Here is a 25795-nt window from a genome sequence, read left to right as displayed (position 1 = left end):
AGATTCCTGCGTAAATGAACACTCGATAATTACAGGCTCATTTCAGTGCAATATATTAAGTTATGTCGAGAATCATTATGTTTTATTCCACTGATTTCTTTCCATCTTGTTTCAATCATGTCCTCAAGTAGGCATTTTAAGTATTTTACCAAAAAGCAAAAGGAAAGAATAAAAAATATATAGTACCACACAAAACAGCAAGACAAAAATAATTAAAATAAATAAACAGGAAACGGATTAAATCTCAGTTCAGTTTATATTTATTTACGTGCACCTTCACAGACACTTCTGCTTTATTGTGAAAATTCGCACCGGAAATGAACCGTGTGCTAACGCAACAAGGTTCATTTAATCCTCACCAATACTTTTAGGCTTCTGCTAACTCGTCCTAGCTAAATATTCAATACATAAATAATAACTAATATAAATAATAAATCATCTATAAAGAAATAAATCACAACATGGCTTATATTTCATAAAACAATACAGATGAAATCATGTACATTCCAGCAAAAATATGTATAATTAGTAAGTAAAAAAACATAATAAATTATGGATATACGAAATGTTACAACAAATCCAAATCATTTAAATTAAAAAGACAATAAATCATATATTTACATATACATAATTGTTTATATTTTATGGTTTTATTTTGAAAAGCTGTTACCGGAAGAGCCGTGTGTCGCCTCTGGCTGACGTGACAGGTCGGTTAGTTACTAAAAGCACAACAGCTAGCTGACGTAAAGGCTAAAACAGTTACGACTGAACGGTACATCGGGTTTTAAATGTCGGTATTTAACGGAAGTGAGAGTCCGCTTCTCTCTTCTGGCAGTTTTTGGTTAACGCAGGTTAAGTTAACTCTTTACGGACTCTTATCCAGCGGAGTTTGAACTTAATGTTAGCTCATTAGCTAACCAGCTAACACCCGCAACCAGCGGGAGCAGCGGCAGGTGGAAGTTGGTGGAGGGGAGCGGCTGAGGAGCAGCTCGGTGAGCTAGCATCACACGGCTTCTCATGTTTTATTCATCTGTTGCCAGTCGAAACGGAATCAGCGTGATTTGAGGCGTAGCCTTTCGGACACCGTCAGAGAGCCAGCAGCCTATCCCGGACGACCCACCGTCACACACTTGAAATGCCTTCTACTTGTAACTTGTAGCTAACGTCTGCCTGTGGAAAATACGATGGGTCGCATCGGCAGCTAGCTCGTTCTGCGTCCCCCGACCATGTAAGCTGTTTTTTTCAGGAGAAGCAGAGAACCTGTGACCGACCGCCGCGAAGGGGGAGCACAGCAACGACAGGAAAAGACGCACCGAGACGGAGGGTACCATCCGAGCCCTCCCCTCCCAGCGCAGAAGTCCGCGTTCACCGTCCTGCTCACCGTCTAACGCGCCCGTATGCCTGCGCCTACGCCCGTCTCAACATCCTGAGAGGCAGAGAGACACGGACGGACGGAGGGAGGGAGGGAGGCAGCGGCAGCTCCGGGGTCCCCGACACTCAGCCGAGGAGAGGCATCGCTGAAATGAGATGAGGCTCAGAAATGGAACTGTGGCCACTGCGATCATCTTCTTCACGTCTTTCCTCAGCCTGTCCTGGTACACAGCGTGGCAGAATGGCAAAGGTAGGTCCGCACAGACACAAGGGGGGCCAGCAGCATGGCGGAGGAGAGCAGGTGTTACTGTCCAGCTTCTGTGCAGGGGTCTGGCTTCACACCACACTGTCCCTGTTCTTCATCACTGCTCATCCTCATTGTGCTACAGCAGGTGGAGGCTGCAACACTTGCTGTACTTGTGGATAATTACACAGTACAGAAGCATTAACGTTTCATATCGTCAAACATCTGGACTCAGCCTTTGTACACGTGTGTGTCTGTTTCAGTGGAGCCTCGGGCCGGGTGCCTGCCTGCCTGCCCGGGCTAACCCAGTCCATGTGGGGAGGGTTATGGGCCTTGGTGACTTGTTATCAGCAGAGTGTAAATAATTGCAGCCTTTAGATAAATTCTAAGCCAAGGTTTCACATCGTGATTACCGAGAAGCTTATCAGCCTGATGAAATATTTTCCTGTGCATGGAGTCCAACGAGAGGTAATATGTAATGTAAGCCTGCAGTCAGGGTCTAGACAGCTGGCCCCTCTGCTCAGTTTGGTGTGTGATTGGCTGCTGGTTGGACACATATACTGTTTACCAGTAGCTCTAAAGGTGATGACATGCTCAGATGAACAGCCTTTGAAAACCCTGATCATCAGAATAAGGACTTTGTCTGAAGTGGAAGTGTCCCTGCAGCTGCTGCTGAAACACAGATGGGACCAGCTGGGACAGTCTCCATTGACTTTATATTGCTGAAAGGTTTCTTTTAATCACTCTGGCCTTCTAGAAGAAACTAAAATAAACGCCCAAGATAAGCTGATTTGTATCAACAGGGTGAAGAACTCAAAATAAGTTTTTCTAAGTAAAGATAAACTGAAACCTGTGATCCTGACAGGTTGATTACGAGGCTGATTACTGATCCCTAAACCAGCACGAGTGGTTTTTCAAGTTGACTCTTGGCTTCAGTGGCTTCTTTAATTTTTCACATGGCTAACGGCTGATTAATGATCAGGAGTCAGAGTGTGAATGTGAGTGAGTGTGGGACTCAGAGTCCAGTCTGACCTTTCCCTTTCTCACAGTGTGAGCTGTGTGACACACAGTTTTCTACCAAGCTACAGGTGACAGCAACAACAAGCATATGGATGGAAGCATCGTCGTTCTTAAATATTGCACAAGGAGGGAAATGTCAGTTATGTTGTGTTAGATTTTGGATTTTCACAGCTGCTGCAGTGCTTCGTCCACATGCTGAATACAATTTAAACCAGTTCAGACAAAACCTAATGAATGAATGTCCATGCTCTGGGTGTAAACCAGGCGGTCATGAGGAGCTATTTTTTGCTGCCCTGCAGCAGAAGCAGACAATTGAGTTACACCATGAAATCAAAGGTTAGAAGAAGCTGTGATGGTCTGAGGGGGGGTTGTGTTCTTTGTTCATGTCACAGGGCTGTTTGCCTTCACTTTAGTGATCACATGTGTCTTCAGTGGGGGAGGGGGGCAGTTAGACATTAAAGCTTTTATACTGACAACATTCTTGCAGGAGATGCATGGAACTATTATTTACAGTCAGTCAGGTTGTGATTGGTGTGAGCTGCATCAGCAGGGCTGCACTGGCTCCCTGCTTCTTGTCTTGACATGTGATTCTTTGATACAGCTAGTCTTTCTTGTTTTGAACCTCTGAGCCTCTTTTATGTCTTTATTATCACTCCCTGCGGTCACAGATTCTTCTCCTGACTCTGCCCAGCGTGGGTGTTTGGTTGGTACTTGGCCTCCAGCACCGAGTCCTGTTACAAATGTAAATGTTCAGAAACCGTTGTAATTGCACACAGGAAACATGCTGCTGTTCAGGCCCATGTCTGTGTGCTATCATCGGGTTATTAATTGTAGCATGATGATGCTTTTGGGGGTATTTGGGGTGGGGAGTTATGTTAGGTTATCTTAGGCAAAGTTGGTGTTTTTCTTCTTTTCAGCTGAGCCTCGGCCTGTGACAGTCTGTCTTGTTCCTGGTGGCTTGACTGCTGTGAATGAGAGCTGTGCCAGTCAGCTGTCTAAACACTCCATGTTGAATGACTCTCCAGAATGTGTACTTCTCTGTCAGAGTCTCCTCCATCCCCCAGCGAGAGTCTGCGCTCTGCTATCTCTGCGCTTCCTCTGAAGTAGGCTGTGACGGTGCTAGCTAGTAGGATGAAGATGAATACGGTTGGGTCGAGGCGGGACGAGAAGTTATAGTGTGATTTTTGTGACATACAGGATGGTATTAACACACTGGCCACACGTATTATGGTGGATGCGGAGGTTGTCTAGATGTATTTCCTCACAGTGTGTTTGTTGCCAGTTTGTCTTAATTGTTCCTTTTTTGTTTATCTCTTAAATAATAGTGGAGACAATGGAAGCAAATGTGATGCACCAGTTATCCCTGTTCATGCTAATATACCAACACAACCATTGACACCTGCTTCTAGACAAAGAAGAGCTGAATGTAAGCAGGCTGATGTCCTTTGGCCTTTAGCCCATGAAACACTAGCATGCTGCTAATGGCTGCTGATTGGTCGGTTCTGATTAGGACTGATGGGGACAGGAGGTCCTCCTTCCAGCACACTGATGTGTATCTCTATGCGGACTGCTTCTCATTAGAAGTCTCCATTAAAAACTGAGGTTTCTGTGAAGTGGCCTGAATTGTATTTTTCTAGATTTAATGGAACTTAATTGAATTGATTTCACCCTCTTATATTAAACACCTTCTATGGACGGTAAACTCAGACAGTGGGACTTCTCTCTCTGTAGGATTCCTCTGAACCTTTGTTTGTAGCATGCCGCAGTTAGTGGCTCAGTGTTTTATATTATCCAGGACCGTGGGGTTAAAGTATAGCATAGTTTCACTGAGTACTTACCCTGTGGTAACCCCCCCAACATGAAGACATCTCTGTGCGCCTTATGGTTTCCGCAAGTTTGGTTAGTCAACAGTTGCCAAGCACAAAGGACTTCCTTTTTACTAATGTGACTTCCTCCTCTCCCATGTTACTTCCTCAGCGCTTTAAGCCATCGTTTTCCATCATACATTACTCCAAACACAATGGGCCAAAAATAGCAAGTGTTATTGCAGTGAAGGAAGTAAAGGAGCAGGCTGTAAGGTATGGCGTGCTCGTTGTGTTTTCCTGTTCGTGGTGTTTGTCTGTATGCATTTGCATGTATATGCATTTGGCTGGTGCATGCTGTGAGGTGCAGCAGTCTGCCAGACAAATCCTGAGAGGCCTGGAAGGAGGAGGAGGAGGTGAGAAAGACCAAATCTTAAAAGAGGATGAGAAGAGCCTGAGGTGGGCTGTGTGATGGAGGGAAAGGACAAGAGTGCTGACAGGGCAGTGGAACGGTGGGATATTTTTATGTGTGTATCCAGCAGGGACAGACACACACATACACACATCTACCTTGCTTTATTACAGACAGTTGCTGCTCTGTTTAAACACTCCGCTGTCTAATCATGCTTCTGTGCACACCGCACTCTGTCCATTCAGAATTCTCAGACGGTAATCCGTTTGTTTACAGCGTCAGGGAGGAAAGATGGCCATTGTTGGGAATCTGAGGCTAAATTCTGTTGAGTATGTGTCCCTACACATGAGTTTCTGTTTGCATGAGGCGATACATACCAGCACGAACACATCCAAGGATCTGCCGTTGATAGTGTTTTAATGTGGAGCATGTTTTCTTTTACCTCTATATCAAGTTTTCATCAACTAGCAGTTATAGGTGATTGAGAAGCGTCCTCCTCATCAATATCTGAAAGCTTATTTTTGTGGTCTACCAACAAGGTAAACAATCCATTTATAAACTGTAAAACTATAAAAAGTCTTTATGGAAATAAAAGCTGGGACAGCAGCAGATGAGATGAGAGATGAGCAGCAGACTGGAAACTGTGTGATCCTGACTCTCAGTCTGTGCCGTTAGCAGTTAGTCTCAGCTGAATCAGATATCTGTCCCAACATCAGGCTGCCGTATTACTGTAGCCTCAGCTAAAGCATGCTACACTCAGACATCCAATCAGAGCGCAGTGCATCCCTCATGTCCTGCTTCTAAAAGGAAACATGTAGCTGCTCTGCTCGCAGTTTTATAGGAGCTCAAGCTGTGCCTACAGTCAGAAAATACAATATTAAAGTAGTTTTTGCTAAGTTATTACAGAAAGTAAGCCCTTCACATGAAGATCATTTAGTGTAGGTTTACACTGCCAATTAGAATTGGAGACCACAGCATGTTTTAGAGCAGATATTTAGTATTATCCTGTGTAACAGGAAACCTTGAGTCTTAAATATAAAATGACAGTTAAACTGAGATTACTTTCTGTCACTTAACTCATCTGCAAGTCAACAAATCCTCTCAACCCTAAAAAAATAAAAAATAGTGTTTTACCGGACTCGGAGGACCGGGTCCCGCTGGATTACATTAAACAATTGATTGGGGACATCTCTTAAACTGGATTTTCCATAAAAAGAGTGCTCGGCCTGGCCATAGAGCATCCGAGTGGAGCCAGAGCAGTGGAAGAAAGCTGAGCAGTGCCGTGCTGTCAGACGGCACTCTCTGCCACAACGAGACACAGCTGGCTGCAGGAGCTTATCACGACTTAGAGCACAGCAGAGGAAGAACAGTGGGTGGAGGTCAGGAGAAACAATAAGCCCGTGGTGAGGAAGCAAAATTAAGAAACGCAGTTGGAAAGTTACCAAGGGCTCGATATAACTCTGGCTCTTCAGACTCACTTTTTGACCTCAAAACATGTTTTAACTTCATTTTCAAGTGGAGTCAAACGGCTGTGATGGGTTGCACACAGAAATGGATGAGGGTGTGCATTCTTTATCTCTGCAAACTGGACAGAACCGTTCAGGGAGTATCACTTGCCGACTCACGGATCGACTCGCACTTCTTGTCAGGAAAATACCACCAAAAATCAATACTACTACTGTGTGCGTGTGCAACTCATTTATGTGTGTGCTATAGTGATGCAGCTTGTCTACCAAAAGAAACCCCACTGACATTAAGTAAAATTACTAAATAAAAGTAGACTGACAAAGACCATAGATTTGGATTTAGCAGGACAGTGCATATTAAAAACAGAACATCTGTAACATGCCAGAATCAGCCAAAGGCTAGATCTGTTGTCCTGTCTGTTGTACAGTGGCACCCTAAAAAGAGCATTAAATGTTATAAACAGAGGTAAACAACAGTAAGAAATGGCATGATTAGCACTGTGTTAGTCAACTGCAGTAGAGGCAGCAGTAGCTAAGAGACAGTCCGATACAAATAGATGTAAAAAGCAGAAGGAGCAGCAGCAAAGGGTTGGTGAAAACATAAAAGCAGCAGTATAATTAGCAAGCATTAATAAGCAGGTTAGAACACTTGCAGGTGCATATTAAAATGACAAGCTGTTAATTTAAGATCATAAAATAATGTAAAAAGGTCCGAAAGGAATCACACATTCACAAGCAGAAAAACCACAGAGTCTGCTGACGTCCACGAGACAAGTTCTGTTGATACGGGAACATCTGGGAACTTTAGGATTTGCTGTGTGTTACCCGACGGCCCGGTTAAATGCTTCGTTTGGCTCACAGGTGCACAGGTTGAGGGTCTTCATACGTGCATAATGCATGTGCACATACACGTATGTTAGCCCACCCAAACAAGTCTGGCTGTCGCTGGCTGTTCAGTGAAATCAATAAAAACTGAAGGGCTTTCAAGTTAAATTAGCCGGAGCGGTCAGTGCTGCTGCTGGTTTGTTGTTGTTTTGATGCCGGTTCCTGCAGGTGTGAATCGCTCCTCTCGGATGTTGCATGGATTCCACTGGCACATAGTCGTAATGAGATTTATGTGTAAACTTCAACAGACAGAGCGGCTGAAACCTGAGGCTGTACTGGAGTTTTTAGGCTTTCTCTGTGTGTCTGTGTGTGTAATTGAGTTAAATGACCCTTTAAACACAATTTCCTCTTTGAACAGCTGGTGTAGAATCATCGTTACCTCCTAGTGAAATACAGCTGAGCTTGTATTTCAAGCAGAATGAGTCGCTGCATTTTCATAAAGGAGGTGTTTCACTGACACACATGCAGTCCTCTGCTGTATGGATTTCCTAATCATTTGTGAATGATTGATTGCAAAATTGGACCATGGGCTGGAAAAGTGAGACTTTGCTTTAGCAAGGACATCTGCATACAACGTCCTGCAATGCTGGGGCTCATGCAGGCATAAACCGCACAAGTCCCTCATCAGCACTCATGGACTCCCAGTCAGCAGCATGCATCAGCAAGGGAGTGAGGTCAAGGACACGATGACTGTGAGGACCTCTGATGAGCTGATGGGTTGATCAAACTCTCCAGAACTGTGTCTGTCAGATGCACCATGACGATGACACAAGCGTAAACATTGTTTACAATAGAAAGTTAGGACAGACAGAATGAGCCACATGTTTACTGTGACTACTCGTCCTATGTCCTGATGCGACCCATAATCCTTTAATGAAGCGTGCGGAAACTCCGCGGCACATGCAGGTGTGACCACACACATTTCACCGTCAGCTCGTAAAAAGCACATTTCTCACCCGACTCCCAGAACTTTGGGGTGTCGTTCTTCACATTTTAAATTAAACTCTTTTCTTCAGTAGGCTCAAATTAACTTTGTTGCGTGTGCAGGGAGACGCTTCAACGTGCCTCTACCACACACTCAAAGCAGATATCTATTTAAATATTATTTATTTTAAAATATATAAAATCTGTGGCCCTTACAAGCATAATGGCCCAGGCCTGCCTTACTACTGTCTGTCCCAGGTGGAGGAGTTTAAGTATCTCTAGGTCTCGTTCACAGTGTTTGGAAAAGTCACCGGGCTGTAGTGGTGAAGAGCGAGCTGAGCCAGGAGAAGTTTAGAAGGTTCAGGTGGGGCTCAGAGCAGGGTGGGTTGGAGGACACCCCACGAATACCTCTTGTTAGAGGTTTACCAGCCATGGCTTTGGTGGAGATCCCAGAGACTCTACCCAGGACTCGCTGCAGGGGTTAAATCACCCGGCTGGCCTGAGATCTGCTCCAGGAGGAGCCCTGATGAATGGGGTGGTTTGCAGCATGGATCAATGGACTAAAAGCTTACATACCTGCAGATGTCTATGTTTGTATTCAACCAGTGTTGATGATGTCGGTGTAGATTTGTCATCCATTTATTTAGAGAACATGCAGGTGTTCATGAGTGGAGTGAAGGATCTTTACCTGGAGCACTTTGTCCAAATGATTTGGCCAGCAGTTTGTTTCAAAGGCAGGTTGTTGAACACCTAGTATATGTCCGCCTCCTTCATTCCTCCCACACATCTCATTAATAATAAAAAATGAACAGGATGACACATCAAGACAGAATATCACCGGAGAGAGAGAGAGAGAGAGATGCTGGAGACTGTGAGTGAGAAGGACGAGGAAGAGTCTGCATGCATCTAAAAATACTGAAAACTGACAATGTGAAGAGGCTGAATGCAAACAGAGGAGTGGAGCTCAGAGGCAGAGCCCGGCCACTTAGCCCTTCCCCCCACTACCCATGGTGCTCAGCTCAGAGAAGAATAATGAGATTTTATAGATGTACTCCAGACCTCAGGTCGGTGTAATTATTTAATGCATTTTGTGTTGTACCCGTTCAGTCAGCACGCCACTCAGCGTTCTATACACGCGCTGTGAAACACTTCCTCAAAAGCATGTAAATGTTTTTGGTTAAACACATCTGTGCATGAGAAACCTGCAGTTAAATAGAAACCTAACCCACCGGTGGTTTCTGTTCCTGTGGTGCTCGGTGGTGTCTTCTGTCTCTGCGCTGCGGGATTACAGGTGCGGCTCCATCCTAACGGACCGGTAACCCCACAATCAAAGCACTGACGCGGAGATGAAAGTCCTGCTTCAGTTTGAAGCTGCCCTTTTCATGAGGTCTGGGGCCAAATGACAGCATCTGTCTGTGTGTCTTAGAGAGATCAACATTCAGGAGGAACCACATGGTTCTGTGCTGAAGAGGAGCTGGACGGACAATAGCTCAGTCAGGGAGAGTGATGCAGGGAGGGAGATCAAGGAGAGTCTGGGTTTGGTTGTAGGGCAGGGCTCTGTGAAATCACACCAGATCAGAGACTGACCCAACCCACAACAGTCATCCAACACACACACACACACACACACACACACACACACACACACACACACACACACACACACACACACCTGCTTTTGTGGTCTCCCTGTAACTTCAGTCTGTTCTTTACTGCCTATGTACTTATAATAACATATAAAACATTCCAAAGACATGGATGTAAATACAGTTTCAGCTTCAGCCAGCAGGAGAAGGTTTAATGTTTGCTGTCACACTTCAGTCTCTCATCTACAGCACTTTACAAGTAATACTCTTACTTTTCTATAAATTACTTTTGAGGTTCAGACGTCATTTATTGAAAACACGTTGTGAAATGAGTCTATTGATTCTTCAGCAGAAAGCAGTGGTTTTGTGGTTTGTGAACGTTTGAGAGCTGTGAGGATGAACAGAGCGGCGGAAAAACACCCTGATGTGACGTCAGCCTCGTCTTGATGTCATTCAGTGTTTGTTCCACTTCATTTGATCTAGATCATCATAAACTCACTGTTTGGACTCAACACAACAGCTAATAATAATCAGCATTTTAGACAGGGTGTGTGTTTTTGAAGGACTTGACGCTCATGTAGCTGCTTCTATCTGATCACGGTAGACTCGTGCTGTCTCACACTGCGGCTCAGTAAGGCCTCTGTTTGTTCTGGACTATCTCGAGAGTGCCCCCTATGAACAGGAACGTCTCTCACAGTGGGACTATAAAGAAAGTCTTCACTGTCCACTGCTCATGTCCGTTTTTCTTTCTCTCCTTTCAGAGAAGCTGATAGCATACCAGCGGGAGTTCCACGCTTTGAAAGAGCGGCTTCGTGTGGCCGAGCACAGGACGCTGCAGCGCTCGTCTGAGCTCAACAACATTCTGGAGCAGTTCAGACGCGCCATCGCTGAAACAAACAGCAGCAAAGATGCCCTCACGAACTTTTCAGGTACCTGGGCCATCGGTGTGGGGGGGGAGACCGGTTTTTGTCCGGGGATTTCTGGAAAGTTCTTCTGTTGATTAGACCGAAAATAAAAACATGTTGTGCTCCTGGACTTAACAAAGGATGTTTTGTTTCTGCTGACACGTCGCTCCATGTTCCTGCTAACAGAGATTAGATCAAGACAAGCCAGGAACACAGAGACCACATGACAGCTACATGATGCTGAGAGGTTTGAGTGCTCATCGTTAGGTTGTTAAATGTTATAGTTTGAAGCAGGTGTGATCAGACTGGTTCTCATAGTCAGAAGAGGTGTGGATTCAGTCAGTGACATCCAGAAGAAGCACACATTCAGGTGTTATCAGATGAATATTTAAATATAAACATATGAAAACAAGGGCTGTAGAGTTTCACCTGAGTATAGATGATGCGGGTTAGTCACTGTTGTGTGTCCTTGGGCAAGACACTTCACCTGCATAGCGTACTCACTGGTGTATGGCGCTCTTTGCTGGGCTGCCTTAAGCAATTTCCCCATTGTGGGACTAATAAATAATAATAAAGGTTTCAATTATTGTGACGGTTACAGTTACTGTCACTAACTGTCATGTGACAGTTGACAGGAAAACAGGGGGCTGCGGCGTACAACAGGTCCCCCAGCCAGGGCAGTGTGGTTGAATGATGCACTTGCTCAGCAGGGCATTTCTGAACTCTAGCACAGACCTGATAATAACATCATTCCAGTCACCCCCCAGAAATGATTCCAGACTGAACCAGGGTTTATACTCGACTGTGCCACGTGGGGGGCTGAAGGTTATCTTCTTTGCATTTTCCATTTAGGCGACACAAATAAGTTTATTAAACAGCAGTGACACAAATACAAGCCAACGTTTTACTGACGACACGATGAAGAGACCGAGGGGATCAAAACCACACGGAGCGCCCCACATTTGTTTTCTAACATGATAATGGTGCTATTACTTCCTCTGATTTGTGTTTTTGGGGCCTAGAGTTCAAATAAAAGCCTCTGGGATATTTTTATTGAAGAAACAAGAGCTGTGACTTTGGATTGGTAGAATATTTAATACCACTTAGCATGTTTCTCTGTGGCCTCTTTCAGATGAGACGCAGAAACTACTGAAGGAGCTCTCGAACAGGAAGCCGCTCCAGGTGCCAAATATCTACCACCACCTGCCTCACCTTCTCAACAATGAGGGCAGCCTGCACCCCGCAGTGCAGGTCGGTCTCGGCCGCACAGGAGGTAAGAAGTGTCCCCTAAAAGTAATGCAGAATTATTAGAATTACAGGAAAAGATGGTACACTCTTGGTACACTCTTTTGTGCGTTACAAATGCAGACTAGGAAAGTAAGAGTTCATGCTGTTTGCGTGCACCTTTTTAGTTCAGGCGGGCTTCAAAGCTCATTTTAACTGTGACACGTCTTTTAGCGCTGTCATTAGCCTCCCATTCTGACGGATTATTCCACTCCTCTGTCACTCCTTTGTGTCCACTCCTATTTCAGCCAAGTTTTCTTTATTTTTTACACTTTGCTTCTTTCAGCGCTCAGACAGCAGCATGTGACCTCTGCTGTATCAGGTTCTCTCTTTAAGAGGATTACTTATCTGGCTTTTGTGTGTTTGATAGTTGGAGTGAATTTGGGGCCAGAGGGAGGCAAGTTTAGGGGCTGGACAGCTTGAATGGTGTTTCCACATTCCTAATGACAATGACTAAAAGGAGGAGCAGACAAATCAGAGGAAGGAAGGAGGGACGAGTCAGGGACACATCCAGGTTCTGCTGGCATCTTTGATCTGATTAAACGTCAGTGATCAGTTAGCAGAAGGAATGGGGGCCCTTTACAGACCAAATGCATATTAGAGTGAAAGCACAACGTCTTCAATCTCCAAATCCACAAATTCAGCAAATATTAAAACTCAATGCAATAAAATAAAAGCACAGAGGAGGTTTTATAGAGAGTCCATCTCTATAAAACCCCAGCTAAAATGGTCCCATGATCACATGACGTTGGGCCCAGATCTCAGTTAGCTGAGTATCGACTACAGCTGTTATTTATTTCTCTCAGTAATATCTAGCATTTCATTTGGGGCTTTTATTTTGAAGGGCTGACATTAGCCACGTTCCTCCTGTTAAAGGTCAGTTAGTTGTTCTGAAGGTCCATGTTGCTGTGAAGCCCCACAGTAACATCCTGTACTTCATTGTGAGCTTTTATTTTGAAAACCTGAGTCACGTTCCTCCCTACAACCCCGGTGTGAGACCTTGGGCCTTATGTTAAAGGTCCAGTTTACTGGAATTATTAACAGAGTGGGGTTCACATCTGTCTGATTCCGTGCTGCTGCTCATGGTCGTTGATCTGTGTGGTGTTCAGACAAACGGCTGCTCACAGACCCTTCGCTCTTATGCCACCCGTGCACGGTGCATGACATACTAGCTTAGCCTGAAGGTACCAACAGTGACTTTGTGTTGTCATTCCAAGTCTCCTGTTTTGTAACTTTTCCCGTTCCCCTGCTAGTATAAGCATATCTGACATTGGGATATTTATAGCTCAGCAAATTAGGACATCCTCCCAGTTTAAATTGAATGAGGATTATGGAAGGAAACAGCCGAGGGAACCTCTGAGACCTTTATCACTGGAAGTCAACAAGAGTATTATTGTAAACGCAGCCCGGTCTGTTCCAAATGCATATATGGCCTTTAGCAGGTCATCTGCTTGCTGACTGCTGCCCTTTTTTACACAGTTACTACTTTGTCTGTTGCCAAGCAACGCCACCGTGTGCTTAAACTGACCGGCTATTTAACATGTCACGAGCTCCACTCGAATCTCCTCCTTTCACCCCTTCTGTGGAATGTCCTCACAGCCGTCTTTGTCACTGCTAACTCCTGGTGTGGGTCTGAGCAGAATATAAACAGTCATGTGTCCGATCACATGATCCCAAACTCCAAAGAGCTCCATTCAAACTGGACCAAAAAAAAACCCTAAGACCCACTGACATCTGACTTTTGTCTGTCACAGATCACATCAACATCTTTTATTCACGTACAGTGAAGTAACTGCTGACTAAGCTGCGACAGTCTCTCACTAGATTAAAGATGATTCTCTACCTCTGAGACATGACACAGCTAAATAATCCTGACACTTCATTTTCATATGCTTTAAACTTTAACCCCAGGATCCTGACATGAGCCTCAGGTTGACATCTCCACTCTGTTCACTGCTCAAAAAAACACTAAAATAACACCTCCTAGATCTCAATGAATGCAATGCTCTTCATTCATTACATAGTGGAATACGTTGAGGACAAAATAACATAAAAATGATCAGTGTAAATCAAAGGTATTACCCCATGGAGGTCTGGATTTGGAACCATACTCAAGATAAATGTGGAAAATCACATCACAGGCTGATCCAGCTTGAGTGGAAACTCCTCAAGACAAGTCAGAATGAGGCTCAGGAGAGTGTGTGGCCTCCACGTGCCTGTATGACCTCCCTACAACACCTGGGCATGCTGCTGATGAGGAACCGCATGTTCTCCTAAGAGATCTCCTCCTGGACAGTCTGTGGCGCACCGTGGTGTTGGTGGATGAAACGAGACATGATGTCCCAGATGTGGCCCTCCTTCGGCCCCTTCCACGTCTCCTGGTGTGCCGGCCTGTCTCCTGGTGTCTCCTGGTGTGCCGGCCTGTCTCCTGGTGTCTCCTGGTGTGCCGGCCTGTGTCCGGCCTGTCTCCTGGTGTCTCCTGGTGTGCCGGCCTGTCTCCTGGTGTGCCGGCCTGTCTCCTGGTGTGCTGGCCTGTCGAGCTGCACTACCTGAGCAGCTTCTGTGGTTGTAGACACCGCCTCGTGCTACCTCTAGGGCTGAGAGCACTGACAAAATGCAAAAGTGATCAAACATCAGGCAGAAAGGATGAGAGCAGAGAACTGGTCTGTGGTCAGCACCTGCAGAACCTCTCCTTTATAGGGCCTTGATCACTGCCTCTCATTTCCACCTGTTGTCTGTTCCACTTGCACAACAGCAGCTGAAACTGATTCACAGTCAGTGTTGATCCTACCTGGACAGGCTGTCTTCACAGAAGTGTGACTGACTTGGAGTTACACTGAGTTCTTTGTTTCCTTTATTTTTTTTATTTCTTTATCTTTATTTTATTCCATATCAGAACAAACTGACCTTTGTGAAGATTCCAGACACTTGTTGATGTGACAAAGTTGATTTAGGTCTGATGAGTGAGCAGTTCACCTGTAGGCAAACATAAACCATGTGCATCATGTATTATCACGTGAAGGGATCATACTGCTTACCACTGACTTCAATACACTCCTCTAATATGTTCACAGCAGAACCACGGACATGAGACATCACACTCTGTCCAGATGGTCTTGGTAGAACAGCCTAGAATTTCCTGTTTCGCTAGCAGCTAGCTGCTGCATTGCTACAGTAAAGAAGAAAATAGGACAAAGTTCTATTTTCCAGCTGGAAGCAGCACATGTAAGTGCCGGCTGAGCTTTAAGGGCCCTGTGCAGCATTCCAGCTGCAGTAACGGTCAGACCTGATGCCCACACTGGACTCTAATCATCAGGTTTGTTGCTCGCCCGTGTCTAATCTGTGGGCGTTTGGAGATGCTTGTCAGACAGTGTGTCACATAAATGCACAGCCTCTGTCTATAATTCACCTCACAGAACAGGCTGTGGGGCCGGCGGTGTCGCTCGGCCAGTGTTGATCACAGCGTTCTGTGAAGAATAAAGAGTGGATTTACTGCCTCTGCTGAGCTCCCTGAACACACCGGTCAGGAAATACAGCCTCTGTAATGGAAACGTAATTTACGATCACTATGACAAGTCATTTCCCTAAAACCCTTCTTTGTGCTACATGTAAATTATTGAACATACCACCCAGGTAATAAGATGATGTGCTGCTGTATTCAGAGTGTGTGCCTGGTGCTTTAAGGAGGAGGTTCTCTGACTGATGTCTGCCCCAAGGCATGAAAGTTATCCATCAGTCTGTGTGTCCGTCCATCCATCCATTCTGCTTGGTCCATCAGGGACATGACTGTTGGAACATGGGCAGCTCCTCCTGCAGTATCCTCAGCCAGGAGGTGTGATCCCTCCATGGAGTCGGGTTGGCTTCAGGGTGTCTGCCCGATGGCCATGCCTGCTAGACGTCAATAATAGTCTGAATAGTCTGCAGCCACTTCACAGGACCAACACTCTGTGGAAACCTTGCAGGTCAACCTTGTCCACTTGGTGAAGAGACCAATAGAAAGAGGGAAGAGTATCACACACATGCTTCCTGATCATGTGGGGCAGAGCTGCAGCTGAACACCTTTTTACTCCCCTGCTGTGTCAGACCAGTCCCTCTCTCTGATGTGATGGGAGCGGACAGAAATGTAGATTGTTTGCTTTTTTTCCCGGAGGGAGATGAAAGGGTGTCTGAGTGATGCGGGCAGGCTGATCAAGGGACACGGGGCGGGGCAGGCTGGGAGCCGGCCCTGCTCATGCTGTACTTGCATGCATTACCACTCACTCATTGTCTGCCATCCTCCCTTCTTCTGTCACTCTCTGCCTCTTTTCCTTCCTCCCACATTCTCCTTTCATCCTCGACCTACTTTCGTGGTGGCGGTGGCGGTGGGTGTCGCTCTACGACATGGAGCTCAGTGTGAGAAACACAAAGCAGAACTGGGACAGATTCTTCACGCTGCACAGATCACTCTGGAGGATAGCAGCCGCTCTAAGACCCACTGTGCTCTTCACTTATGCTGCACCCCGAGTCTGTTTTCTGCCTTTTATGGAGGCCCCCTGTGGCCCCACACCAGCTCAGTCAGCATGTTCCTCCTTCAAACCTGTCTGCTCCCAGCACGTGTCTCATATATATCTGACCTTCTCTTTGTGTGTGTGTGTTTTGGTGTCAGTGTTTGTTGTAGACATTAGTTAATTATTACCGGTGATGATGGAGTGCAGCAGGAATGAGGCCTAGAACCTTCAAAATGTTAGCATGTTAGCATGTTAGCACTTCCTGCTCCCTCAGTGTGTGGTTTGAATGTGTTCTTGGTCAGATGTCTGAGGTCATACTGCAGAAGCAGTCGAAGTGGTGGTGGTGATGTTGGTGTCATGTGACCCTGCTGTGGCTGGTTTATAGCGTAGCATTAGCTTCTGATGTGATGTGACTGATGATCCTGCTGAAAAGTAGTCCTAAAGACAACGGAGGAATCTTATTGGCTGTTTGTGGAGGAAACACTGGAGATGCTAACCTGTTAGTTGAAGTACTAAAATATTGATTAATAGTTATCTATTGGAAAAAAAGGAAAATGATTCAACATGTATTTTGAGCGACACGGTTGTCGCTCAGGAAACAACTGGCTGGATGTTGGTCCTGATAACTGATCACACAGATAAGTCAGACTTCCTCTGAACACAGCTCCACTCTGCAGCACTTCTTATCTGTGTTAACTTTGTCCTGACTGCTGTGTGTATTTTAGCTGTTTTGATCACACTAAATAAACACGTTACAGATAGTTCCACCTGTGTTTTACTGTCTGTGACTCTGTACTCATTAACGTTGGAACCACACAGCATGGTGGTGCAGGTGATCACATCCTTCCCGCGGCCGTCTGTCCATCCGCTCGTGTAGACGACGTAATCTGTTGTTTTCTTTTGGCAAAGATTATTCTGTCTTGGATCCACTTTGATTAAACTGCAGCCCCTGCTGCTGTTTGGACCCTTCCTGTTTCACACCTCACACTGTCTTCTTCTCAGTTACCATGGTGATGGGGATCCCCACAGTGAAGAGGAAGGTGAAGTCCTATCTGTCAGAGACGCTGCGCTCACTAATAGACAAGCTGTCACCAGAGGAGAAACTTGATTGTGTCATTATAGTCTTTGTTGGAGAGGTGAGAACTTTCTGTCTATACACTGAGAGTCAGGAGCGTGACGCTCGAGCACTGAAGGGTTAACGCTGGTTCTGTGTGTTCCTCTGCAGACGGACCTGGAGTATGTTCACAGCGTGGTGGCTGGCCTGGAGAAAGAGTGAGTGCTCCTCTCTTCTCCCTGATGGCTGCACACGACACTGGATGTGTAAAAGATTAAAAGACACTGTGTGTGTGTGTGTGTGTGTCTGTCTGTGTGTGTTTTCTTTAGGTTTTCCACAGAGCTGAGCTCAGGCCTGCTGGAGGTGATCTCCCCGCCTGCCACATTTTACCCTGAACTCAACAACCTCAAGGAGACTTTTGGAGACTCCAAAGAGAGAGTCAGGTAAAGATCAATACAAAAATATCTTTTTGTGTAGGTTAGTGTCATTCTAAGAACCCCACAGATGATTGATGAGCCCGCAGTGATGATGAGACGGCTCCATTGAGAATAAGAGTGAGGATAACCAGTCACCTGTGTGGTTACAATAAAAATAAGGCAGCAATAAAATGGAATAAATCAGAAAAAGTTACGATGAAAGTATGAAAATAAAATCAATACAACTAAAACACATGCCAACTGTGATGATACAAAGAGCATAGAATAAATGAAGCCACAATATGCTCGTATCAAATGAGGTAGGCCGTGCGAGAAAGCTTCTCATGAAGGCTTTCAGTTATGTTTGAATATTTCTTGGGTCATCAGGCAGATTCTTCCTGAGTTCAGGAGCTTGAAATCTGACCCTATCAGCGACAACACAAACCAAACAGCGACTTTAAATCAGTCGTAAGAGTAACAGGTGACCGAGTCAACGCTCGGCTGCAGAGTCAGCTGTGGTTGGATCAGGCTTCTGTCGGAGCGCTGCAAAGTCAGAGCTGCCAGAATGTAAAAGTTTAAGTTCAGGCAGAGATGATCACGTCTTGTTTTATAGCTCTGATGCTTAGTTAGGAAATCTGTGGCAGGAATGGTTATACAGAAGAAGAAGAGAATGAAAAGCTGGAGAGCAGTGATGAGGGCCGCAGAAAAACTAGAAGGATGAGTCAGGGGGACAGTGGGAGGGAGGGAGCAGGCCGGAGCTTTTAGGTAGGCTGCCTGGGTGTTTAGTATTCTACTGGCATTTCTCAAAGTCAGATCAAGGTCATCGGCAGCAGCACCCTCTATCTCCGCCTCTCCGCAGTGCGCGCTCTTATTATCCTCTGTGCTTATCTGCTCTTTATAGTCGGCTTCATTAGAAATCTGTTTATGGTGCAGTTTGTGCCGACACTTGTGGAGACTCACAATATGTGCTGGAATAATCGCCTCCAGGCACAGAGCTGTTTGTGATGCTTCTGATACACATCTGAACATCACTGCTGGGATGTAAGTGTTTATTATAAACCCCTCCACCACCTGCTGAGTGTACCTTCTCTTCACGTGTGTGATGGTAAACGTGACTCAGGATGTACTGTTGATATGTTTTGTGCGGCCGCCCACACCACACCACACCACACCACCTGCCGCCCGGAGCGAACAGCAGCATCTCCTAGATCAAACAATTACTGTGACACCTTCTGGTTCATAAATTATTCAAACTCAGTCGGCTGGTGCTTTTTCTTTCTGTGAACCTGAGTACAGTTTTACATTTTGCATGTAAATGTCTGTCTGACATGTTTTCCCTGAAGAAAACACAGAGTTCAGTTTGTGGTTTTTTGTCGTTTTAGATGGCGAACAAAGCAGAATCTGGACTATTCCTTCCTCATGATGTATGCTGTGAGCAAAGGGGTTTACTATGTCCAGGTATGTCCTCATGTAGCATTCACACCTCCTGTGACTGTACAACAGAACGCTACACAGCTTTGTGTATAACAACATAAATCCACAGACACGTCAACTCCTCACCATCAAAGTCTTTTGTTTAATCTCCTGTATGACCTGTAGAGTCGTTCTCAGCTGTGTAAGGGGTCGATGAATATTGACGACCAAGTGAGTGTAGTGAGATTACCCTGGAAGTTGCCTGCAGGGTCATAACACTGGACTCATGTGCTGGTTCTAAGCGGAGCAGGTGCAGGCTCTGACAGTGAAGTGTGTGAGGGTCTGCACAGTTTTCAAAGCTAACCCTGTTAGCATGCTTTAGCTGAGCGACAGTAATGAATCACCAAACTGAGCAGGCGTCCGTTGAAGGCTTAGCATCCAGATCAACCTGTTTTTATGCAAACGCTGGCATTCTTTCTGAGCCCTTTTCATTGACCTGACCAGCTTCATAGCAGGTTTGACCTTTTTTCTTGCTAAAGAAGGATTCAGAGCTCCTCTTCCTCCTTCAGTCCACCTTCTCTGTTTTGTTAATCTTTCATCTTTCTCTCTGATACCTGGTTTCTCTGCTCTCACCTGGAGGGAGGAGGTACAGTTGACTGCTACTCTTGTTTAGCGTAGCGACTCTTAGAGCTGTCCTTTGGTAAACATAGACGAGTCTCCCTCCTGCTACAGTAAACATCCACAGCTCCAGCTGACACCTGCCGCCCCCCTCCTGACATTTGAATTTGACTTTGCATCTGATTTGCAGCTGGAGGACGACATCGTGGCCAAGCCCAACTACTTTGCCACTATGAAAAACTTTGCCCTGCAGCTGTCGTCAGAGGACTGGATGATCCTGGAGTTCTCCCAGCTGGGCTTCATTGGTACGACCCATTTATTAGCACATCCGATCGATACTCCTCCGGGGCTCTGTGCAAACACAGCACGATCAGCGCAGTCAGCAGATTGCAGAGGCATTCCTGGATCAATGCATGCTCCAATCCACTTGTCAGGGCGTTCACATACTGTAAAACCTGTAGGGTTTATGATTAAACAAAGCAGCGTGGATGCAGCCAGCGAGATGAATGACGAGGGAAATTATATTGATCACCGTGGAAAATGGGTCATGGCGATTGGCAGGGAATAGCTAATCCACATTAAGCGTGTCACTACGATACGTGAATGAGGAACGAGTCTATTTTAGTCCGAGTATTTTGTAGATGGCTGGAGGTGCAATAAAGGAGCAGTTCACCACAGGACTACATCCGAGCTGTGATCAGCCTGAATAATAAATACAGAAGTCCTGCTCCTAAAATAAATACCAGACCCGGCTCTGGATTATTTTATCTTCAACTCCTCCTCAGCAGCTGTATCGCTGCGCAGCAGGAAGTGTGGCTGGATGTAAACATTAGTGGCGTCCTCGTTTGTCATGATTAGATCGAGGCTGCCTTCTGTGCAGTGCTGTAGGATTCCCTCTTTAGAAAACGGTTCCTATGTACACGTGGTATCTGGATTTATATTAGTGCATAGAAGACTATGAATATTATGTTTTTGAACCCTTCCTTTAAAAGATTTTTACAAATTCAGGCATATCTTCTCAAAAGAGCTATGAGGGCCACTTGAATAATAATAATAGTAATAATAATAATAATAAAAGTAAGAGGTTCTCTGTTCCCTCCTGCAGGAAAAATGTTCCAGGCTCCGGACCTGAACCTCATCGTTGAGTTCATTTTTATGTTTTACAAAGAGAAGCCCATCGACTGGCTGCTGGATCATATTCTCTGGGTCAAAGTCTGCAACCCTGAGAAAGATGCGGTATGTGCCTGTGTGTGTGTATCTGTGTGTGTCTGTGTGTGTGAGACTGTGTGTGTGACTGTGTGTGACTGTGTGTGAGACTGTGTGTGTGACTCTGTGTGGGTCTGAGTGTCTGTGTACAGACTCAGCATCATTCTATATCTTTTTCTGCAGAAACACTGCGAGAGACAGAAGTCCAGCCTGCGGGTGCGGTTCAGACCCTCTCTGTTTCAGCATGTGGGACTCCACTCCTCTCTCGCTGGGAAGATTCAGAAGCTCACAGTGAGTCTGACGTCTGGACAGTTGTTTATTTTGAAGCTGCATCCTGTCTAGAAGCACGTCTCCCCTCTGTCTGCCTCTGCAGGACAAGGACTTCCTGAAGCCGCTGCTGCACAAGATGCATGTTAACCCCCCCGCAGAGGTCTCCACCTCAATGAAGGTATCACTCCACCTCTCCACCACTTTACTGACAGTTACTGTTAATGAGAAAAGTCACAGAGAGTTTTTTTTCATATTTCTGTATAAACATGACCCAAAACGTCAGCAGAGTTTCACAGAAGTAGACAAAGAGAACCCGGTCAAACAGATGAGACAGAAGTATGAGCCTCTGTCCTTTATTCCTTCAGTACAATGATCCAAAGCTTCATATGTGTGAGTGGTATCAGTGTGTGAAGCTCTGCTCTCAGTGTCTGCTGTGAGCTCCTTGTGCAGCAATAACAGCAGCTAAAGGTTTCCAGTAGCTGCTGATCAGTCGTCCACAGCAGCTTGGAGGAGTCTGAGTCCATTCCTCAGTACAGAGCAGCTTCAGTTCTGACATGTTGCTGGGTTTCCTCACATCAACTGCTTGTTTCAGGTCCTTCCACAACATCTCAGGTGGATGAAGGTCAGGACTTTGACTTCACAACATGAACTCTGTTCTTCTGGAACCGTTCTTTTGTAGAACCACTTGTGTGTTTGGGCTCGTTGTCTCGCTGCTCGTTGTCTTGATGCTTCACAGAGAGGGCGAGGTTCTTATGCACACAGTTCTGTTTGGTTTTGGATCATATTTATGCAGAAATACAGAAAAAACATTTGAGCACCACTGATTTAAACGAAATAAATTAAATGAAGAAGATCCTGAAGAGTTAACTGGTGTGTTTGCACCCTGCAGGTGTATCAGGGTCACACGCTGGAGAAGACGTACCTAGGAGAGGATTTCTTCTGGGCCATCACACCTACTGGAGGGGACTACGTCCTGTTCAAATTTGACAGGCCTGTGAGCATAGAGAGGTAAATATACGGTGATGTCAGAGTTCCACAGCGCCCACAATGTACAGCTGAGCTTTTTAAGTGATTATACACACACGTGTGTGAAGTTACATGTTTGTGTTACCGTTACAGGTCTCAGGCGGCTCCTTCTTCTCATTTATATATTCAGCTGCCTTTCACATTTTATTGACTGCAAACATTGTGTCCAATCACACCGAGCTGCAGTGTAATCAGTGCTGTGTATCCCACGTTCTACCTTTGCCCTCTGACTCATCACTCAGCTGAAGTGAAAAGCAGGAAAACACATTTCAGCCTGATTCAGGTTCAGCCTCGGTGTGTGTGCGCTGTGTGACTCTGGGGATCAGGGTGAACTAATGAGAGTGGTCTAAATTAAGCATTCACAGGCCAGCTTCCTCCTCCCTGTGGAGGGCGGGGGTAGAAGGAGAACAGTGAATATAAAGGGAGTCGATACTGACAGCTTATACAAGAGTGCGCCTTAAATGCATGTTAATGTATTTGGTGGAGGGACGACGGTATCTGCTGCTGGAGGAAACATGGTGTTAGGACCGTGTGGGAGGCTGTCAGTCACTCATCAAGTGAGGGTTCTTTCCTCTGAGTGACACCACTTTGTTTATGGTCTGTTATTTCCATTCACTTCAGTGTATTTGCAGAGTCACAGAAACCCAGAGCCTGATCCCCCAACAGGAGGGTAGGCAGGGTGAAGGAGGAGGAGAGGAGGTAGAGAGGATGAGAGAGAGAGAGAGGGGGGACACACATCATACATTACAGAGGACACACACCTGCCTCAGAATGTTGTATGTATTTATTTCGTGCTGTTGTGTTGTTATAAATGTATTCTAAAGATGAACACCTCAGAGAGACACAGTCACTCCTGCAGCAGAACTTACATACTGTATAGATCCAAGTTCCATTTGTCTATCAAATGATGAACAAACCTCTGCCTGCTTCTGGTGCAGAGATACAGCTGGAGATGGAAGCATTTCCTAAGAGGAGCTTCTTTCTTCCTTGCTTAGATTTATAGGTTATATGAAACGGTTAGATCAGGTTAACCCCGCTGCAGCAAGCCAAAGAAGGATCATGAATATTTGGGTGAACTGTCCCTTTAATGTCCACAGACGACGGTATGGATGGTAGGGGTGGGCGATATGGCAAAAATCTTATATCACGATTCTTTAATGATAAAATCATGATCACGATTTTATCACGATTCTTTTTAACATCGACACTAATTTGCATGTTTCTGTGTAAATGACTTCAGGTAGCCTACTCTGTCACTTCTCAAAAACTGTCAGTAGATCTATTTCAAATAGGTTAAAACGAAGACTAATGTAGTTCTGTAAAGTTTTATTCAACAGTCATTTAAACAGACCGCTGCTGCCGGCAGAAACAGTACCAAACATAAAGGTGGAGTTCGTTTTAGGGACCAGTTCCTCCGTTTTCTTTTCGTTTTCAGCCGTAGCTTTTGACAAAACAAACCTGATTCAGTTAGGAGCAGTGCAAGAAGCCGTGGCTTTGACCATCTCAAAATCGCGTTGTCTGAGATCGCAATTTTCGGTCTAAAACGATAGATCATTCAGCCCTAATGGACGGTGTGTGAAAAGTCCATGAACTCTTCTCTAATGCTGAAAATAATCTAATTTGATTGGCAGGTTCCTGTTTCGCAGCGGTAACCAGGAACACCCCGGGGACAAGATCGAGAACACCACAGTGGAAATACTGCCTGTCTCGGTAGGAAAACACACACACACTCAGTTTCAGTCTGTCACCCGTCTCTGGTGTGATGTGCAAATGGCTCTGATTAGATTACAGTGCTCTTCGTGACGCGGCGTATTGATTATTGACAGGAATGTGAGCGTGACAGCACGTCTAGTGTCAGAGCGGCCGCCAACATCTGTCTGGATGAGAAATCATTGAGCGCTCATTATGAGCCCTCCATGTAACTGTGTGTGTCTGTCACTGTCTTCACATGTTAGGAGAGTGGACTGCAGACCAAAGAGAAGTACAAGCGGACTGAAGACCGCTTCTACAGGATCGGTGAGTGTGTGAGTGTGTGTGTGTGTGCAGAGGATTACACCCTGTCCCTGGCAGTGAAGGAGGTGATTTGTGGAGGCTTTCATCAGTGAGTTATAAAACATGATTGATTGTGTCCTGTGTGCGTTTGAACGCAGGTCAGTTTGAGAAAGGCGTGGCTGAAGGGGCCGTCGATCCTTCCTTAAATCCTGCCGTGGCTCTCCGGCTCTCGGTGCAGAAAGACTCGGCTGTGTGGGCGATCCTCAGCGAGGTAAGCCGGCCGCTCTCTGCACCCGTTCGTCTGATAAACGGCACCTGCTCCAGATGCTTCCTGTTTCCAGCCTGTAACGCCGCGCTCTGCTTCCTCCCTGCAGATACACATAAAGAGGATCCCTGGTTGAGTGTTCTGGAGGGGGTACATGAGTCATGGCCCCATGGGGGGACCAAAATCTCCTAGACTGCTTACACGGGGCCTCCGGCACCTAGCAACCAGCACTAGAGTTGCTCGTCTGAGCTTGTCTGAGGAACGCCACCTCTCTGTCCCCTCCCCCTTCTCCCTAATGTTACCCTGTTCTGTTGCTTCTCATGGATCAGTTCCTCCCTTTGTTTCTGCATCTCGGTTCTCTTCATTTATCTGTGAGAATGTGAATACTACTGCGGAGTGCGTGAAGGCATCCTGTTCCCAGCGCCGGCTCTCAAAGTGACTGTCGTCCAGCAGCTTTGAAAACAATCAGAAAAAATTCTGGGACGATTGAGGTTGAATCATCACATTCGGGGGGGAGAACCAGTCAGCTGGGTCACTGGTGTAGATGCTGCCAAATCCTCGTTCTGTTACTCAATGCTGCCACCTTTGGGCGCGCTGAGGTATTGCACTGTCACTAGCGCCTCAGCAGAAGCCTGTGATGATCAAGAATGTTGTCAACCCTGAAGGCCAGTTGCTGTCTGTTCTCAGCAGAGATGGCGGAGCTCCCGATCAACACCAGCCCAAACAAAACATCCCAGGTCACATTCGATCCTCACACACACACACACACGCTCAGGATGAGCTTACTGTCCCAGAATCCTGCCACTCTGACTACAGGCCAGTAGTCCACACAGAAATAGAACCATGACACCACATCTGCACCACCTCCTGTCTGACCGGCTGTGTAGACCTCAGCGTCTATTTGTAGTGAACCAATCGGCCTCCGCGCCACTTTCCTGAAGGAATATATTGTTATATTGATATATTATTATTATTACAGCTATAACTGACGATCTATGAAGGTGACTTAATTTATTTGAAATAAATCTTTAATTTGTACAAGAGGTAAAATATATTTTTATTCTATGAAGAGATGTTTATGTAGTTCAGTCTGTGTTTTTGTGTACTTTTTTTCCTCCCTGACTTGTTGAGCGTTGTACATTTCATTTT

The 25795-nt window shown here is 45.7% G+C and overlaps 1 protein-coding gene across 1 annotated transcript; it reads left to right on the top strand.

Moving 5' to 3' along the window:
* The first annotated feature begins 683 nt into the window (after positions 1-683).
* mgat4a (alpha-1,3-mannosyl-glycoprotein 4-beta-N-acetylglucosaminyltransferase A) lies at positions 684-25689 on the top strand. The gene is made up of 16 exons (XM_028433798.1): positions 684-1621; positions 10472-10639; positions 11748-11888; positions 17389-17522; positions 17612-17658; positions 17770-17883; positions 19239-19314; positions 20078-20192; positions 20993-21123; positions 21277-21384; positions 21467-21541; positions 22253-22371; positions 24021-24099; positions 24345-24405; positions 24540-24652; positions 24756-25689. Exons 1-16 carry the CDS (start codon positions 1528-1530, stop codon positions 24780-24782), a joined length of 1602 nt encoding a protein of 533 aa, XP_028289599.1. The 5' UTR covers positions 684-1527; the 3' UTR covers positions 24783-25689.
* The last annotated feature ends 106 nt before the right edge of the window (positions 25690-25795 follow it).

The sequence above is a fragment of the Parambassis ranga genome, chromosome 21 (genome assembly GCF_900634625.1).
Source record: "Parambassis ranga chromosome 21, fParRan2.1, whole genome shotgun sequence".
Taxonomy (NCBI): Eukaryota; Metazoa; Chordata; class Actinopteri; family Ambassidae; genus Parambassis; species Parambassis ranga.
This window is presented reverse-complemented; position numbering and strand designations above follow the sequence as displayed.